The sequence below is a fragment of the Watersipora subatra genome, chromosome 5, assembly GCF_963576615.1.
Source record: "Watersipora subatra chromosome 5, tzWatSuba1.1, whole genome shotgun sequence".
Lineage (NCBI taxonomy): Eukaryota > Metazoa > Bryozoa > Gymnolaemata > Cheilostomatida > Watersiporidae > Watersipora > Watersipora subatra.
Genome location: NC_088712.1, coordinates 12,032,522 through 12,052,745, shown reverse-complemented (window position 1 = coordinate 12,052,745; position 20,224 = coordinate 12,032,522). Strand labels below are relative to the sequence as shown.

General features: G+C 32.9%; 1 protein-coding gene across 1 annotated transcript; it reads right to left on the bottom strand.

The window, feature by feature from the left end:
* Positions 1–1,362: 1,362 nt before the first annotated feature.
* LOC137397120 (uncharacterized) lies at positions 1,363–19,862 on the bottom strand. Its single transcript, XM_068083406.1, has 4 exons — positions 19,687–19,862; positions 3,512–3,671; positions 2,256–2,448; positions 1,363–1,586 (listed from the first exon to the last, which is right to left on the bottom strand). The coding sequence occupies exons 1-4, from the start codon at positions 19,860–19,862 to the stop codon at positions 1,363–1,365; spliced, it is 753 nt and encodes a 250-aa protein (XP_067939507.1).
* Between the last annotated feature and the right edge of the window lie 362 nt (positions 19,863–20,224).

Below are 20,224 nucleotides of genomic sequence, written 5' to 3'. Positions count from 1 at the left end.
TAAAGCTACAAATGGTACGAAGCTAAAATGATCCTCCACCATGTTCCTTAATCTTACAAAGCTATTACTTTCACCACCATCAGAGTCAACGCTGCTCCTTTAATTATCTGTCTAATTACAAAAATCATAAACTTAATCAGAACGTCAGAAAAAAATGTTTATTTCTAAGTTGAAAACTCCCATACAAAAATTTTAAATTGCTTCGTAATTTCATACTAAAATTTTTTTTCAGGCAAAATTGTCAATACCATAAAAATCTTAAAGAGCGTTGGTTATGTTTCTATGAATAATGAAATTAGGTTACTACGCAATAGCGGTTGAAATCGCAAAAATTTCTTTATATCGACCATAGATTATGCATAAATGCGCCTGCGGATGTGAAAAGGTTAAAGCACATAAATTACACAATTTTTTTATTGTATTTCAATACATCAGGCTTTCGAATGAGCTATTGTTCGCCATGGTGAGACAGACATTGGTTGGTGTTTATAGGATTTCCCCAGAGCTCTACCGCAAAAAAAACTTTACTGGCACAGTCTCGAAAATTGTGACGTCACAATTACCATATTCGTTGTTGTGTGTTCTTATCGCTTATTTATCAACTACGAAAGTGACGATAATGACGGTAGTGGCAGGCGAAGGTAGGACAACTCCAGAGAACGAATGAAGATGCCAAAGGAATCAGTGTCATTAGTTCTCTATGTACATATTGTTTCTATGATAGGTACCTCAGACTCCAAGAACCATACTATATTTTCCCGATGATATTATGCACTAGCTCTTTATTTTTAATGCGATGTTAAGGGTGGCGACTGAGACTAATTAATTTCAAGCATTGCGTGATCTCGCGAAAGTGCGATTGACCTTTAGTTTTAGGGACACGCAACCGCAGGTCATTATTTAATCGATGTGATTTCATTACCTTTATTAATGACAGTACATTTATTTAAGCATATTTAATTAACCCAGAACATGTGTTTGTGTTGGTCGAGGCGTTAGCACGATCACGGGCATTGTTGATTATCTAGAATCTTAGTTTATTATTAGCGCTCTCCGGGCTTAACAGCACCGATTGTCACAGAAAAACGCAGCCTCAATGGCAGTGAAAGAGATCGACGACCTAAGGCTAAATGAAAATTATGACGCCACATTTTGAGTACCTGAACCAAGTGTTTTTTTTTGCAGGGCGTACTTTTGACACATCATTTTTCATAGTTCTATTATTTTTTGTGTATTGAATATAAGCTCATTCGAAAGCCAAGACTCTGACGTATTGAAATATATAATAAAAAAATTATGTAATTTATGTGCTTTAACTAAGATTATCTTGTTAACTGATAGCATGAGTTAAAAAATGCTCTGCTAAAGACTTGTCAATGTCATTACAACCTGCGCATCCCTTTTATGCTGAATCTTTTGCACTGTCTCAGCAGTTTCCTTGTCATACTCAGCAAGTGTTTGAGAGGTGAACTTGAAGATTTGTTCCAATCTCTCTTCTTTCTTAATTATACCTTTCTTTAGCTTGTTGATTTCATCAGTAAGTTGGTCAACAAGGTCCTCCAATGACATCAGCTGATGTGTCTCTCCTGGAATAAAAAGTTCGCATTAAAACTTTTACAACTATTTTAATTACCAGAAAAAAATAGCTGATTGTTACTCAAATAGTTCTGGTTTAAAATTGCAGGTTTTGAAAGAGATAGAGCCTTGACAAAAACAAGACAACATTTAGTGATACTAATTGTTTTTAAGTTTAAGTTGTAAACTTGTCAATGGCTAGCAGTGGCTAGTATAAAAATTAATTGTTACAGTTATTACCGTATCCTTAATGTCTATGTTACAAAGTTAATAAAATACAGTTAATAAAATAGTTTATGTGTGAGATATTAAAATGAGGGTGAAGTTTTAACAAAATTATTATATCTAATAAAAATGAATGTGAAATAGTTCAAACAATTTTATCAATGGCCCGTCACTAATCTAGTGATCAAAAGTATATAATACCAGTAGCATGGCAAGGGTGTCTCGATAAAATCATTTTTAAATGAAAGCCCCCTGCATTGTATTACTTATAAAAGTTACTCTATGTATGTTAATAATCTAACTGGGACAGTTAGTTCATGAGGTAAACTATTTAATTCCAATCAATGATAATTACAAAATTTTAAAGACAAATTCAGAGAGTTTACTTTGCGCTACAATAATCCAAGTTCTCCTTATAGTCTACGCACAATAATTTCATTATCGTTACTGTTTACCATCATCACAAAACTTGGCTTTGCGAACGCATTCAATGCAGATCATCTTCAGACATTTATCACATCCCAAACTGACTGGCTTGTCACCATGATCAGCGCAGACTCTGCTTTGCTGACTCTTCAGTAGCTCATACTGCTCCATGTTTATGGTTGGATGGGCTTTTCCAATCTCTTCATGGTACTCTTGATGAAACTAAAATGTAAAATGGGTCAGAACAAATGTCAAAAGTGACTCAAATCTAGATAAATGGGGTGTTCAAAAATGATTCGAAGGTGCGATGAGAAAGATATTCAAAAAGTTTGATAGTTACTTCAGGTGACCAACAACACTGTTCACACTATAAATGTGTATGTAATCAACCCAATTCTGGAGTTAGCAGATTCCTATTCACTATGTATTTCAATGTGATTGCACAATTGTAATTTTCAAATACAAAGCACTAAAAACGAACTAATTTTTACAAAAATATGATTTTTTAATCAAGTTAATATTTTAGACTTACTAAACCCATTTAATAACTTTTCCTAACCTCTTTTTACTGATAGTTACTGAGGAATGAAAACAATTGATTAACAAAACAGTTGCTTATCAATCGAGAATGGATATCATCTAATTACCAGGCAGTTATTGACTGTGGTTGATCATAAATAATTACAAAAAAGTCATTACCCTATAAACAACCACAGTTGGTTTCAACCACATATTCCTAATTTGACAGAAAACATATTACTTCAAAACTACAATTTAAAAGAGTACCACAATTTAAAAAGACTGATGGCTGAAATTACTAAGACTGTGATGATAACGAAGTAAGTCTTGGTGGTTAGTTGTAGCAAAGATAGCAACAGTATTTGTAGCACAAATGAGGAAAATTTTTAAAAGCTCTAGTTTGCTCAAACCTTGACAATATTAAATAAATGGTAACTATGATGTGAATGGTTTTCTTGTTGTTCATCACTTGTGATGCAGAGAAAATCTGACTTAAACTTTTAAAGATAATTAGCAGCAATACTTTTTCAGTTCACACTATAAAAACTCTGGCTTGATCAGCACATCTAAACAAATGAAATGTAACCAGCAAAATTTGCTAGACAGCTACAAAATGAGATCCATTACAGATAACCATAATAACCATATTCAGCAGTGAATTGTTAATTAGTGAGGCAATTTTGATAACTTACAAGTTTAATTATTCCTCAATGCCTGATGCTGAAATGTTGAATAAAAAATAAGCTATCAACTCATTCATATGTACCTCATGATGCTTTACACAATAAATGGTATCGCACAGGGGACAGTAGGAAAATGCTTGCTCGTTATCCAGTCCTTTCTTTGCGCAGAGATCACATGACTTCGGCTTATTCTTGGATAGATCGTAGGCTGGCAGCTGGTTGAGGGGCACCTCACAGACTTGACTATAACATAATAAACATAAAATATTCATGTGCATGTGAAAAAACAATTCCTTACAAGAAGTTTGGTACACATATTTTTATTAGGTTTCATTTCACCATATCAATTCAACAAAAATTTTTACCGAGCTCAACATAGGCAGTTGTTGTGCTTATTAGGTACATGGAAATTGCGAGGACTTCAATGTTCTATTTATCCAAAACGTTCTCAAAACGCTTGTAATAGATAAAAAAAATTTCAGTTTGCCATTCCTCTAGTAAAAAGTGGTCCGTAATATTTTCCTTCCAACTTAGTGTGAAAGTTGGAGTTGCGATTGCTTTAAAAAAAAACTCGTTTTCGTGGGACGACTGCCGTAGGCGTATTATTGCGACTTTCTTCTAGCTTCCCATAGCTTTATCATCGCACAAATTACAGATCCATTGAATTTGTGCATAGCAATGTTGGTGAAAATGTTGGAAAATTAAAATATGTAACAAAAATGTTCTAGGTAGAGATTGAAATTGGAAAAAATACTGTTTACATATCACAAAGCAGCATCAGCAATTTTTGGTAAAATTGCTGGCACTTAGCATATACCCGAATTCGTACATGGTTAGCAGTGAAAGGGTTAATACTATTGTAAGTTTTTTACAAGTTTATAAAATTGGAGGAACTTTTATGCTTTCACCCAGAATAATGGTGAACTACTGTTCTATTCTGTTTGATGACATTTGCTCTGAGTTGCCCTACTAGTTCACCAGTGTTTACCAAATATAAGTGTATTATGAGCACATTTAGATATATTTAGAGATATTAATTAAAAGTTGAAAAACTTCAGTTCGTTTGAAAAATGCCCAGAGTTACTGACACTTTCCTTGTCAGGAACAGCCCGTTCTAAACATTTATCTGCTCACAAAAATTGTTTCATTATAAAAACAACATTGTTTGGCTTTCTGGCCAAATTAAGTTGAAAAATGTTTTTATGATGTCAGCTAAAAGTTAGAGTGAAAATGAGCCAGTAACTGATAAGTAATCAAATTTTAGTGATGATGAAATTTTAGCAATGATAAGATTGAAGCTCAGTAAAATAGTCAAGAACATCTACATACATGTATTAGAACTTAGTTTGACGTGTGGGTTTAAAAATCTAAATTCAATAAAGTTAGAATCAAAAATAATGTTATATGTCTGTATTGACGGTAATAACTCCCTACGATATGAACCGAACACAGGACTTTGTAATGTTACATTGCATTGCAGATCATATCCATTAAATAAACTACAATTATATAGGTAGCTATATTTTCAAATGTGAACATTTTGTTAGTAATTTTTGATATATACACTACACGTACTGAATTTAAATTGTATTTACTACCAGGCAGGGGCCTGGGTTAGCAGAGAAGCCAGACAGCAGCAATTTTTAGTCTGTTAGGGCTGTAGTTTTACCTTTGGTGACAATACAAATGGTGCCGGTAGATAATGCTTTTACGCAAATGCTTTTACGAAAATAAAAAGGAATGTCAAAGCAGCAAAAAGAGAAAACCTTGTTGGCATTTTTAACTCTAATGTGCATTGTGAAGTGTTTATAGGGTGACTGCAGTAGCTCTGTAACTCGCATCAACTTCCTGCAGTTTTATCAGCTAATACATATAGCTGCTATGTCAGTAAATGAATTGCACTAGATGCTTCCACCAAGTGAGCAGTCCATTTTTGGAACGCCTAGGCCATAAGGGCTTCGAATAGTAATATACATGTAAATTGTCTAATCTAGAAATCCTTTCAAGCCCTTACCTCCTTAGCCCTTCAAAAGGGATAAATAGACATGATGTTTTATTTTAATAAATGCAAAGTTACTATTCTAGTGCTGGTTAGTATCAGCAACTTTGTTTGGTTTAAATGGTTTGTATCTTGATTTATCTTGTTCGTCCTTGTCAATACCTTGTCGGTCATCCTAGGCAACTTGTCCAAAAATTCGAAGTTTTTAAATTTTTTGGTTGAATGTTTCAAAATGTGCTCATAATACAATAATAGTTGACAAAACGCTAGTAATACATTCAGGCAGTATTTGTCGCCAAACTAAACAAAAATTTGTTTTTAATTTTTGAAAGCTTGTAAAATATTTACATTAGCATCATATTCATTAATGACATTTTCATCATTGTTTTATAGCACAAATATACTGGAAAATTGTAGTTAGTAACATAAACTTATCTATTTGTTCCACAATTATTCATGACATACTATAGTGAACTAGTTGTATCCGTTTCTTTCATGTGATATTGCTCCTACAAAATTTGTTATTGTAATAAAGATAAGAGATGAAAATATTTTAACACTGTTGAAATGGTAGGAAAATTTCTAATTTAATGCTTTGTTCAAGAACTAGTTGGATTGGCTTAAGCTGTTGCTTAAAATTAGCAAAACAAAATTATACCTTGCCATTACTACTTTGGTACTATTCAGTCTTTCTACGCATCATCACGGCTAGAGATTATTTTCAAAGATAATTTTAGACGAGACTACAACTCATGACATTCAGCTTGATCCACATTCTAACACATATATCATTCAATAACTTCAAGTAATTCTGAATACAGCGAGTACCTGATTATTTATTCTCTATGCTCTATCAACACGCCTAACAATATCTCATTGTGAGCTAGACAAACGTAGTACCAGTTATAAATATATTATATGTGGTACTTTCTCTCCCAAATTATGAGCGAGAAAAAGCATTTTTTGGAAAGCTAACTACATGATTGTCGTTATTCATCTCGAATTCGAAAATGTTCACAACTTGCCTTATTTATGGTATATGCAATTCTGAGTTAGAAGGATTCAAAAACTTCATGTTAACTCTTTACGTTATCTAAAATTTAAATCATAGAATTAGGTGCATCAACGATACTTCAGCTATCAATTGTGTAATGATAAAGAACATTAATGCTATCCAAGTTCCTAAGACATTAAAAAGGCTATGTTTGCATGAAGAAACATATGATGGCAGCTTGGCCTCACCCTGAATTATTCTGATTAAGTATTTTGTTGAAATGGAAAATAAAATATTTGTGTAGATCAAAAGGTATTATTATTACTGAGCCACTAGTGATCAATATGTAAATGTACCAGTTATTCAAGGGAGAAAAGTTAAAAACAGTCACAGTACTTACAAATCAAATTTCATAGATAAAATGTGATGAATATCCACATTTTAATCGAAAAGCCACTAGTATTCGATATGTGGGGGAATTTTTTACTGAATGGATAAAATACAACTAAACTTCACTGTTTTTAAAATGTTTAGTATATACAACATCGTGTGTACACGTTTAGTTGAAACCAAGCATGTGACATACCAAAGTGGTTAATTAACTATAATCCTTTCTATTCTGCATTTTGTTAGATTATATGCACAATATTTCTCTTATTACAGTTTAATAATATGAGATTTACTAAACTGGTGGGAACTTAAAATCTTGCTCTGTCTACTCGCTGCCTAGATTAGTCAAAGTACATGTAAAACAAGGAGGGGTAATAACCATCAGCAGATTGCCTTTTATACCTAGAATGCTTATTTCACACTGCCTTTGTGTGAAAGCTTTAGTCCTTGCCAATATTAAAAAAAACATCTACGCTTGGTTCGCTCCAGTTCAAACAAAAAGGCGATTGTATCTTTACTAGTTACTACTAGCTAATCTTTAGATAGGTGCTTCAGCCACTCACGAAGTCTCTGTATAAGATTGATTACAGTGACAATATTGAATGTTTTTTAAAGAAAACTCACAAAAAATTTTATTAGATTCCATTAGTAAAATTGTTGCTTCCTTATTATTTGTAATTGTCTCTGTTTTAAGTGTTCTGACTCACGGTTTTTCAAAAATTGGTTGACTGAACATGATCCTGGATAAAGCAACCAGAAGAATAATGTGTAAAAATGACAACACTAATTGTTATCATTGCTACAGTGTATATATGCTAGTGTGTTGAAGCTCTTTGGTACTATAGACACCATAATTTCACTTCTGTTTGATCTGAGTGTTTCAACAGCAGTGAATGGTGTTGATTTCAATATCGAAACTTGCTAGCAGTCACATCACTTCAAGCCTCCATAGTTCAGAACATATGATAAAAATATCAACAGTTTTCATATTAATTCTACTAAGATTTTATGAAAAGAATAGTTTACGCACATTTCTAAACCAACATTGTCAAGCAAGGTACATCAACTTTTATTAGTCTATTGACTTAGCAGCTTGCAGCTCTTATTGAACCTGTGAGGAGTTGTATTTAATTGTCATCAGAATCAGACTTTTCAAAATTGATTCCAACATTATTTTCCTATCTGTTTTTGCGATCAAGATGAATCCTGACCGTGCAAGACTTAAGTTCACATTTATTTCGCGATTATAAAAATTGTCTTGTGACCTTGTGACCATTGTCATGTGACCTTTGTCATGATTGTTTAATGTGAGCCAGCGAAATATTGTAAGTATTACTATATGTTATCGTGCGACAAGGCCTAAAGTTTTGTTAAAAAAATGTGTTGCTTGCGCCTAACATATATGGGCAAGTATTAGCCAGTCCCTCTTTCTTTCTTTCTGTAAAATCTATTTGAAACATTCACACGTGAAAACTCCAGGTCTGCTAAAAAATTGTGATCCATATGCTGGCAACAATCTGGTTAATCAAAATATGCATATTCAGACATGAAGAAGTGATTATAGTGGTTATAGTACTTTATTATTTAGACAATAATAAAACATGTGACTAAATACAAATATTTGTGATAAAGTAACGTGACACTTACATTTTTTCCTGCTTCCTCAACATCTACAATTAATTTATCAGAAGCAAGAAAAGATAATAATTATTAGTTACTTTAATATTCAGTTTAGCAGTTATTTTAGTATTACAGTTATTTCAATACTTGATTTTTGGCAATTCTTCATAAAAATGAAACTTGGTTCCATTTACATCCGTAAAGAGTGTCACTTTACTCTAATATTTTTGAAATGTCTAGTAAAACAGGCTGCTTCAGTATTTGATTGACTAAAATAATGATCATGAGGCAATTACTGTAGTTTATTCAAAAGTCCTAAAAATTGCACGCAGGCTCCTAGCATGGGGTTTTTAAATAACTTGCAGCTCTTAATTATGTACATTAGGTTTGTATTTAGCTGGTACCAATTTGACAACTTTCATGAAAAATTATCAATACTTAATTAATATGTTACCTATATTTAATTAAAATGTAACCAATATTTAATTAATATATTATGATAATCACTACTGTTTTTCCTAAAATTGTTTTTTCATGCCTCTAGTAGGGGTAACGGGGGCACAGTGGGCCGTTTTTGACTTTATTCAAGATTTCTCAGTTCATCCTCGATCGATTAAGTTTGAATTAATAGGAAAGCAAAAGAAATATGTTTGCTAACATATCTGAAAGCCTTCTGGCTCTATGTCAATCCTTGTAAAAAATATTGCGTGTTACATAAGATGAAATTTTTGGACCACTGTGCCCCATGGCTGGGGTACAGTGGTCCATGACCTGGGGCACGCTGGACATCACTTATATTCCATCATAATGTTCTCAAATCAAAGTAATTTTAATGTAATTTATTTATCCTTGTGAGTTATATAAAATTATATTTATTATTTACTGCACAAGCAAACGGGTGACAAGAAAAACCAATGTATTCAGCTGAATATCTCTCTCTGTGTCTTTTCAAGTACCCACTTATTCAATCTTCCCCAACACATTCGTTCTCATCCCATCTGAGAGGATAGCTACAATGGCTTTGTTTAGCATAGTCCCGTGCTAACTTTCTTAGTTGTTTCTCTGTCAGCCTGTGATGACGCCTTAAAGCAGTGAGCAAGGTATTATTTCAGTAACAGTTCTTGATGACTGTAAAAGCTGTTCTATTTGTTGTTTTGGAAAAGGACTCAACATTCTTTGTTCCTTTGTCTTTTTTCTAATTTACATAATGAGTCATGATAATTCTCAAGATCTTCAGGTTCTCAGCGACCCTGCACACTGCTAGGCTTTCCTCACCATCTTCACGGCAGTCTAATTTCAGCAGCAGGGTTTCGATTTTTCTCATGGTCATCAGCCATTTTCTTATATGTACACACCATCTCTCTCTTTTGTAATAGCGGTCTCAATCTTGATATTTTTATTTAAAAATAATATGTATAAACAAATGCCTTTTAAAAACTGTCTTAAATTTGAGGAAAAGTAAGTCGAAGCAACTAAACTTAGTGGGTTGAAAAGATTATTATTGGTACAAGGAGCGTTGGAGATTTGAGGGGAAAGCGTATCAAAGTTAGCCTATTTGTATTTTAACTTAAAATTGTCTTTTTATCACTCTTGTTTTGGTGTAGGAGCACTGATAATAAAGCGGGGTATAGTGGACCATGTTCACTGTGCCCCACTTTAAATTGTTCACTGTGCCCCGACCCTGCCATGTGAGAAAAATTGAGCTGAAATTTTCACAGCTTCCATCCATAGTTTATGTTGAATATTGTAAAAAGAGGAGAACATTTATGCCTATCTTTATTCACATTAAGAGATACATACCTATCACAGTGTAATGTATATGTTCATTTTTAGCTTGCAAGTCATACATTACTTTTACCATGAAAAATTACATTTTACTCACCTGAGATTTTGCTCTTGTAGCTATCTATTACCAAATAATAAAAGCAAACATCTGTCATCATTTCCTATAAACTATAACTGGTGTGACAACACTCAACTAATTGTATCTCTGAAAAAAGAGTGGTGTTCACTGTGCCCCTATGTCCACTGTGCCCGGTTACCCCTACTATATAATGAAAATATGGCATTTGTATACTGTGTTTTAAACAAATATTTAAACTCGGAGTAGTTGTTAACAACTTGTGGTAAAGTAAATTGAAAACTGAATGATTTGGTACTTACAATTGCTGCTTTGACTAATTTGGTTAGCCAGAGGTTGGTAAATTTGAAAAAATAAAACACAATAAAAACTGAAGGTTTATAAATTACTGATTTGCTCTTCAAACAGCAAAAACAACTGTACGATGTTCACTAACTATTCATCAATAATTGTTTCTCAACAGTGAATATTGATTATCACAGCTTTATCCTTTGTCTTCGAAATAAATTGACTACTTGACAAAGTTTTATAGTCTTTGTTCTGGCATTCAACAAAAGTTAGAAATAAAGTTTATGTATGTTTTATGGTTACTGAAAAACACAGTCAATTTCAGAAACATCACTTTTTAATTGTAATTGTGAACATCAATACACTGGTGCATGATTTATTTAAACAATGAGGCTTGGTTCCGTTTGCTTCAGTGAAACGTGACTTTATACAGCCACCAGTAATCTCCATTTTTAATGTGACTAAAGCCAAATTAACTATCTTTAACTGTTTACGTGCCTCAAATTTGTAAATCACGCGTGTCATAGAAGCACAGTGTGTTTACATTGGCAGACATAAAACCTGCTCATCTATCTAAGAGCTATAATCATTGAATTATTAGGTCCTTACAATAGCTCTTAGCAGTGTGTTTAATTGCAGTTCTCATCAATATATACGTAGAACTATTTTAATTAACTGGTTCCGGGTGTAAGACCTCTGCGAGCATTGACAAGATTTCTATCAAATAGTTACTGCATTGTGAATGGTTATTAGCAAACCTTATGATGGTAATTTTCTCCTAGCTAATTAAATAACAACAACAAACCAAACCAAATCTGAAAACATTTTTAGATTATGTTTTAGAGGAGCACTCATACACATACTTTGTGTCAAACAATCTTAAAAGGCAAACTTTGCCAACTTCCAAACATTAACAAATATTAAAACGCTGTCGTCTATCAACGTTCCTGCATAACTTCCAATGAAAAAAATGCAATATTTTATTACTTAGGTAGTTATAACATGACAAAATGATAAAATTCCTGATATTTGCTCTGCTTGCATGTGGTCTAAATTTATAAATTTCAACAATGGAGGGGAAATAATAATCATGCACTTGCACATCCAAATAAACTGCTTTTTGAATAGCTATTGGGTGGGTAAATACTCTAGTTAAAGGTATTAATTAACAACTGAGACTCAGTTCTTTCTGATTCAGTAAACCCTGTGATAATATCCTTCCTATTAGCACATTTGATATGAACAAAGGCTGCTGTCCATTACAATTTCAATATGTTTGCTCAATCACAATAAAGAGATGAGGGCCCTCTTTTAAGCCAGGAATCCTAATCACTGTACAAGGGCTTTTAGCACTGCATTTACTGCATAGCTTGCTGCTCCTAATGCTTACGGATAGTACTTGTACTTACTTTGTGCATGGTTTGAGCATTTTGTCAGTATTTCTGTAATTTCAACAAAATATTTAACAGAATGACAATAGCTAGTCGTTTGCCTTGTAAGAACTTTCACACAAATCATTATATTCATGAAGAGATAAAAAATTTTGTTTTGTGACAAAGGATGTTGACTTCATGGCATCTGCAGAATTCGATTGTAAGTATTCATTTTCTTAATGATCAGTTTTATTTTTGGCTTTTGTTCCAAGTTCTCATTTATTTAAAGATTGCTAAGCAGTTTAAGCATATTGAAAAAAAGTTTGAGAAAAATGTTAAAAATAACACAATAGTTTTGCGAGTTGTTTTGTACGTTTTTGCTGATTTAGTTTTGGTTATTTTCTTTCTTACTATATCATAGATCCAATAGATCTCTGCAAGTGGCATCAAATTGGTACATATAACCCTTTGTACAAATAGCAAGCAGGAAGGCATGGAGTTTAGCTACAAATCTCAATCTTTACACTATAACTCTTAGCACTGTGTTTACTTTACATCATGCAGCTTTTAGTGATTGTGTGCCTTGGTTGTATTTAGCTGATACCAGTTTTCTTCTTTTCTAAATATGTTTTCACAATATAGAGTTGTCTGTTCTCGCAATGAATTCATGCAATGCTCGAATTTGTATAATATTTTTAAATCAATTTAACTATTCATTCACTTGCCTAAATTATTGGCACTACATATGTGTGCCATATATTGTGTATTATTAGTATGAAGCTATACTTTTAGCATATACGATCAAGCATTGAATTGTTTATAAAAATTCATCTTCCTTTTCTTAAAAAATATCTAAAATGGTGGCCAGTGACAATCATAGGTTTGCTAAGAATATTTGTTTTCATCAGCAGTGCTACTAATAGGCAGGCTAAAAACTATGCCCATCACCGGTATGCTTTCCGAACCCTTTTACAACAAAAATACTATGTATAGTATTGCATTTTTATATGGAAAAAATTAATAAAATTACTAAAGTTTTACACTTTGCTCGCTGTCTAGACCTGTTGAATCAAATGCAAAAAAAAATTCTCATCATTCATTTTTTACTATAAGCATATAACTTTCCACTTGTCATTGTAACCATGAAATCAAACTAAAGCTTAGTACTTCTGTTTTGATACATTAAAGAGTATTTACCTTGTCCCTGTTATATACAAAATAATAGAAAAGGTATAGCATATCCTTCTCACTTGTGATTGCAAATATAAATTTACTAGTGCTTGCAACTTTTCACATCAGTGAGACTATAATTTAACTTACTACTACACAAAAAACAGACTTGAGTTAGGTTACCCATTCAGTTTTTAAAATAACCAGCCAAGTCTCCTCTTTCAAAGAATCTAAAATTCAGATAAAGACTTCATATTACTTACATGTAGGCGTGTGTCTCAAATAAGCAGTTTTAGAAAATTTTTGATTTTCAAAAACTTTTACTTGCTGAATCATTTAGAATTTTGAAATAAAATAGTTGAAAATGTAAGCAGTTTAGCTAAAATTATTGTTTGGATATATAGAATACACAGTTATAAATTATATTTTTATAAATAACAGTTAGTCATGAACGTAAAAGTAATGAAATTTAAATTTCAAACTTTTCCTTACGGGTATCATCCTTCAAACTAAAACATAGCAAATCTACATGTCACTATAACTCAAATAAATTGTTATTAACATGTTTCAAATAATAAAAGCATGTTCAATAACTCTGTTCTTGAGTAGTAAGACTCAGTAGTCTGACTACAACTTACTGCTTAGAAAGTGCATTTGTATTTGAGCATAACGATTTAAATTGGCAAAATTTTAAAATAATAAAGATTTTGAAACATTACAAATAATGTTTTAATTTGAGTTATGCCGTTTTCTACTGTCTTACCACTTCTGACTCTGCATATTGATTTCTGGAGTTGGAAAAAAATTGGTTGCGAACAATAACATTTTAGTTTTATGATGATTTCAGGTTTAGTCAGACATCGATATGGGTTTAGTATTTTGGTTATAACTTTTGGCAGAAATATCATTGAGGCATAACTGTAAGTTTTTCTGATTGGCAAACACTTTATTTTTGTAACTAATCAAAAACTTTCTTCTATAACTTAGAAATAGCTGTACACCTAATGGGTAAATTTCCAAGGCGAGATATCTTGCATTGGAAGCCTAGCTACGGTATAAATTTGCTATTCAATTCGCGATGGTTGCGAATGAGTTAAAGCTGTGAAGTTTTCTAGGAAAGTTCTGAGTCTTAATCATTACACAGATTCTCTTAGCATTTTGTTTACTTTATAGCCTGTTGCCCTTTTAGCCATTCACACAAGTCTATCATAAGTTGGAGTTGTCTACTTGATGATTATTCATTGGCTATTCACATCATAAACTAATGGCATCCATAAAGCAACTATCATTCATTGCAAGGGTTACAGCGATATACATGTAACTTTCCTGATAAGCAGATAGACTGCCAGGACTCTATGACAGCCTCTGCGATGTGTACCATTTCAGTGATGATGACTGATTGTTCTAGATTTTTGCTTTATATTTACATCTAGGACAGTTGCTGCAAATCTAGCATTTCAGTATTTATATTACTTTGTATAAAAAGACAAATATTATATGGACTAATCAATGAGGTAAACACAAACGGGTTTGTGATTAGTGAAAAAGTTTTATCACAGAAAATTTTCAAAGTAATAAGTGATTGACACAGACATCTTGAAATATGGTGCAAAAGCTGACACTTATCAAAACTAACCTGATTTTTGTAAATATTACACAGACTCCATTTTAGCTATTTACTTGCATCAAGAATATTTTTACTTAGTTAATAATACTTATGCTAAATTAATGACTTTTAGACTAGGATCTAAAGAAATGAACAGACTTTGTGTTAGCAATATATGATAAACTAATTGAAAATTGAGCTTTAGCTTTTACACCACTGCTATAACGCAATAGGCCATGAGATTTGATGACAATTTTGCAAAAAATTGTATAGGAAAAACCTGCTGAAGTTTGTTGAAAAGTGAGTTGCCCTCTGGACAACAAAATATAACTTTGAAGGTTTACTTGGAACGAAATTCATATTTCAGTTATTTGATATTAAAAGATTCACCATGTATTACTCCGCTGTGTTGTAGGCGCAAAATATGTAGAAAAGTGGTTACAAGCTCTCAAAAGCCCAAATATGAACAGTTGATCGCAGCCATAACGGAAAGGCCGTAGATTAGAATCTTTTTACAAAAAGGCTCAAATGGGGTGTATTTGAACAAAATGGCTTCCGTTTACACATTCATGCAACTTCATTCGTCAAAATTTTTTCACAAACACCCTTCACGCATTCAATAAAACCAATACAATTGTCCTTACACGTCTATTTCATTATCGTTGTAATGCTGTAGCTTTGAGCACTAATATCTCAAAACCTACAGTAATTTTTTTTTTAATTAACCTCAACTGGAAGGAGTGCATATCAATATCTGATAATCCTGACGAACCTGCTGGTCACCTGTGGTAGTCAAAAAATGTTGCAGAATTCGTTCGTGCAATATGGCAGAAAGTATTGGTCACATTATTAGATTAAGACTCCATGGTTAGACCAAGCCGAAACCAAACTGTAACATAGCGAGCCTCCTTATATGATACTGGCTTTTTGGTAGAACACGAAGTGATTGTCGTAATCTAGCGCTACGAGAAGTTTTTGCTATTGTTAGAAGAGCTTGTTATTGGCCTTCCACTTAAAGTGATCAAAGCAGTGACCCCAATATTTGACAGCGTCATCAAAATAAATAGATTCCAATCTAAAACGTTTTCGTAATGGCTGCGATTAATTGTTTGTTTTTGAGCTCTTAAGAGCTTGTAATCACATTTACACATATTTTACACTTACAACACAACAGAGTAAAACATGGTGAACCTTTTAATAGCAAATAATTGTAATGATATTTTTGTTGAAAGTAAAACGATTACACAAAATTACTCTAAAGTGCAGTACTGAATGCATATTTAAAATTCGTGAACATAACTTGATTTATTCAATCCACTAAGTCTCAGTCTAGACGTGTTAGTTGCCATTGAGGGATATAATAACCGCCAGCCACTTGTGAATATTGACAAATTAGTTTCTACTAGCTATGACATGAGTAAATATTCTGAACCTTTTTCGCTTATCAAAAATCACACTCTAGTCTTTCTACTACAGTATTGCATAGAACTATACACATATCGTTAGCGCACAAGTGTCGTATTAAAGTATTGATTGATCAAATTAGTAACTATATGAATTATTCTCGTCTATCCATCAGTTCCAATAACTGAATTGATATCATATTACACAGGTTCTTAGCGTCATGTTTGCTTTATAGCCAGCAGTCCTTATTCAATAAGTTATGTGCTTGTACGAAGCCGGCATGTGTGCAGGTATTCACCTAACTCCTAGCAGATAATTTATGAGCTAAGAATAACGACTTGCCTGCCTCACTAAAACAATATATAGGCCTATAGCAGTTATTATACACAGTATAATAATAAGCGTTATATTTAAGTGAAATCTGTTTACTGATTTAATGCTAACTGAATATGACTGGTAAATTGGACCTACTTACAAGTACATTAAAAGAATTGCATAGTTTTTATGCACACTTCCTGTATGCACTGTGATTCACAGAAGCATCAATTATACTCACAGCATGTTTCAGCCTCAGCATATTATACGCTTCTCTTTACTGAACTAGTTGCTTTAATAATCACAATAGCTGACCAATTCTTTAGTTGTTCTTTAGTGAAAGTTATTGATATCATTACAAATTAACCCGTGATGGTGGAAAAAAATATTTCATTTTTAAAACAAATATATTATTACTGTTTTAAAACCCAAAGTTGAATTTCTGTAAAAGCTTTAAATCTTAGCAAATGCATCTAGAACTGAAAAATGACTGATTTTTCAGTTCCAGATGCATTCCAGATTTTTCATTGCAAGCGCATACAGGCGACCCAATTGGCAAGTAAGTGCTGTTAAAATAACATTTGTCAACCATTGTAATCAGAAAAAAAACCATTACAATCTGGTGAGAGCATATTACGTAGCAACAGATATGGTATACATAATTAGTTGGTAAGCAACTGAGAAGTTATGGAGTCTATACATTCTGCGTTGCTTACCGAAAGACTATGAAACAAGCACCTCAAAATTGCATTGACATCATAATTGAAATTTAATAACCATTTAACTTCACTTTTTAACACTAACTCTTTTGTAACAGTTGAACAGAAGTTATTGTACTCTTGAGTACAAATCACATTTTAAATGTGAAATAATGAGTTTAGTATTTATAGAATTTTAAGCACAATTACAAAAAAATGAACAAGCAATATGCATATCAACAACTGCAGGGCTTATTTAAAATATGACCATAACCATGAATGTTGATTGGATTTTTAAATGTTTAACTCACAGTTAACAGCGCTTCTGCCCAATTTATTAACCCTTTGAATCCTTGTAGTTTTGGTTAGTGGTGTCAGTAAGCCCAAGCAGTCTGTGCAACAATCCTATGTTTTCAAACTTCTATTAAATGTAACTAAACATGCTCACAATACAAGGATACTTGCTAAAAAATTAGTAACAAGGTCGAGCAACTCGCAGCAAATGTCATTAAACAAAGAAAAAACGTGCATCGCCATTATTCGGGCCAAAAATATAAAACCTCATACGGTTTCAATAAAACTCGTAAAAACATTACCAGTAGCATCATATCAATTGAGCGCATGATCATCAATATTTCATGACTAAAAATACAGTAGAAAATTATATTTAGTATCATAAAGTTCTTTATTTGCATCACAATCATTTATAACCTACCAACCAACGAGTCGTACCAATTTTTTCGCGATACCGTTCTATTAAAACTTATTTTAAATCAAGTGAAGTGAAGATATTTGAAAACTGTTACAAATGGATAAGACATTTCTGGTCAAACCTCCTGTGCAAGCATTAATCCGATTGGTTTAATCTGCTACTTCAAAACTGCTTTTGTAACCAAAGCTATGTGAATGCCAGAACTCTAGCCGTTAGACATGTTGACATGCCCTACGCATGCTGTAAATCGGCAATTAGGTTTCAAATGGTTAATTCTTTAGGCGGGCCAGACATTATTGATTTTATGACAGAGGCTGCGGACCGCATGAAAATCGACCCTGGGCCGCATTTGACCTGCAGGCCGGACTTTTGACATGACTGGCATAGACAGTACTTGATGGTTTAATAGTTTAATACATAAATTGTCAAATCCCAGAAATTTCTTTTTTTTCAATTTTATCAATTCGATTGCTTTAATATTCACAATGACTGACCAAATTTTTTCAGTAGCTATTTAGTGGAAACTGTAGAGAACATTACAATTAGTTTGTAAGTTTCAAAAGGAATTTTTCTTTTTCGCAACATATTATCACTGTTTTGAAACTTAAAGATATATGTTTGCAAAGGTTTTATATATTGAGAGAATGCATCTAAAACTGTGCAATGACGGATTCGTTGTTGCAAGCACAATAGGAGAACCTATTTTGTGAGTATTTTCAGTTAAGATAACACATGTTTTCTATGGTAATCAGAAATTAACCATACAATTAACTGAAAACATATAACATTGCAAAACATATGGCATAATTAGCTGCTAAGCAACAGTGATGGCATGGATAATACTTGATTGTTTAGAATTTAGTACATAAATGATCATATCTCACATATTTCCTTGCTTACTTTCAGGCTAAACCTAGTCAATAATGATCAATTACTTATCACTACGCATGCATTGATCTCTAATAGCTGCTGATTCAGTAACGATTTTTCTCGTCGCCGGTTGTTACAAAAGATCAATAGCTTACTTTTCATTAGAAAAGTAAGCGAGTATATCTCTAATTTTGGCTTATTGTTGATTTAAAACGGTGGCGCCATTCTATTTGATTGTTCACAATAGCCGACACAAAGCATTCTCATTCAGGCATGAAACCAAATCATTAAATCAATATAATTGCACTCAATCTCTCAAAGCTAGTATACGCTGTCTCAAAGTGTGTCTAACTGTGCTAAACTGTGTCATAGCAGCCCTTGTTCCCAAATTATTCATTGATCACGGTCATCGTAGACCAATGCCATTTACGCAACGTTGTAGATATTCTGGGAAACAATGCAGCTGTCAACACTACCTAACATTTCGGTATTAATTCACAATAGTGTAGGTAATGTGAACCACTTCGGCAATACTGACAGCCTGTCACAAGTTGCAAAAAATTTCACGGTAGTGTGGCAAAATCTATGACAGATAAACTCATGTGTAGCATGGAGCTCCTGCCACAGTGGTACAGCATCAACCAGACTGAAGTTTTATTTCGGCATTGCGACTTACAATCCTTAGTGATTATACTAAAGTGCCTGTGTTTAGCTGATACTGGCTTTAAACTTTCAGTTAGTGCGCTCATTCAACTTTCAGTTTATTTTGAAAGACCGACTTTATCTACTTGCTTGTCTTAGTGTATTTTTGAAGTAATATATATAATTTAAGGAAATACAATATTTTACTCCCTTTATAGGAAGTAAATGCGCACAGAGCAAATTCTAACTGAATAGGCAAATGTGGCCAGCCTTCAAACCTCAACCAAAATTAAAATGTTGAACACTAACAACTAACCTGCAGTCTTCCCATGGACATATCAGGATGTTATTCTCATCATAGAAGCCAGTGAGACATTCAAGGCAATGTACATGGTTGCAGGTAAGCTGGCGGGGATTGGGCAGAGCTACTCCTTGTCTCAAACAGAAACCACATTCTATGGCAGGCGGCACAATCTCTTCCATGTTAGCCATTATTAGAACTATAAATATGCTTTCATATAGCAGAACACAATATAAACTGGCATGGTCTCAAAGCTAGTAAAATCTCAAATGGTATAAATTTATATTTGCAAAGTTCTTCGTGACACCCCTTTGCACTTCTTAGTTGTCTAAAGATTATATTTGTATGGCAACCAAGTTTATCAAATCCTGCATCAATAATCCTTCGATAAAAAAGGTAAACACATCAATAATTTGAAGAAGAATTTAAATTATAAATTTTGAAAAAAAAACTGGTGAATGAATACAGTATCTAAAACAGATCATGAAGCACAAACCAAAAGTTATGTAAGTCATTCAAACGTTGCTTTGAACTTTTCTTGTCATATCAACTG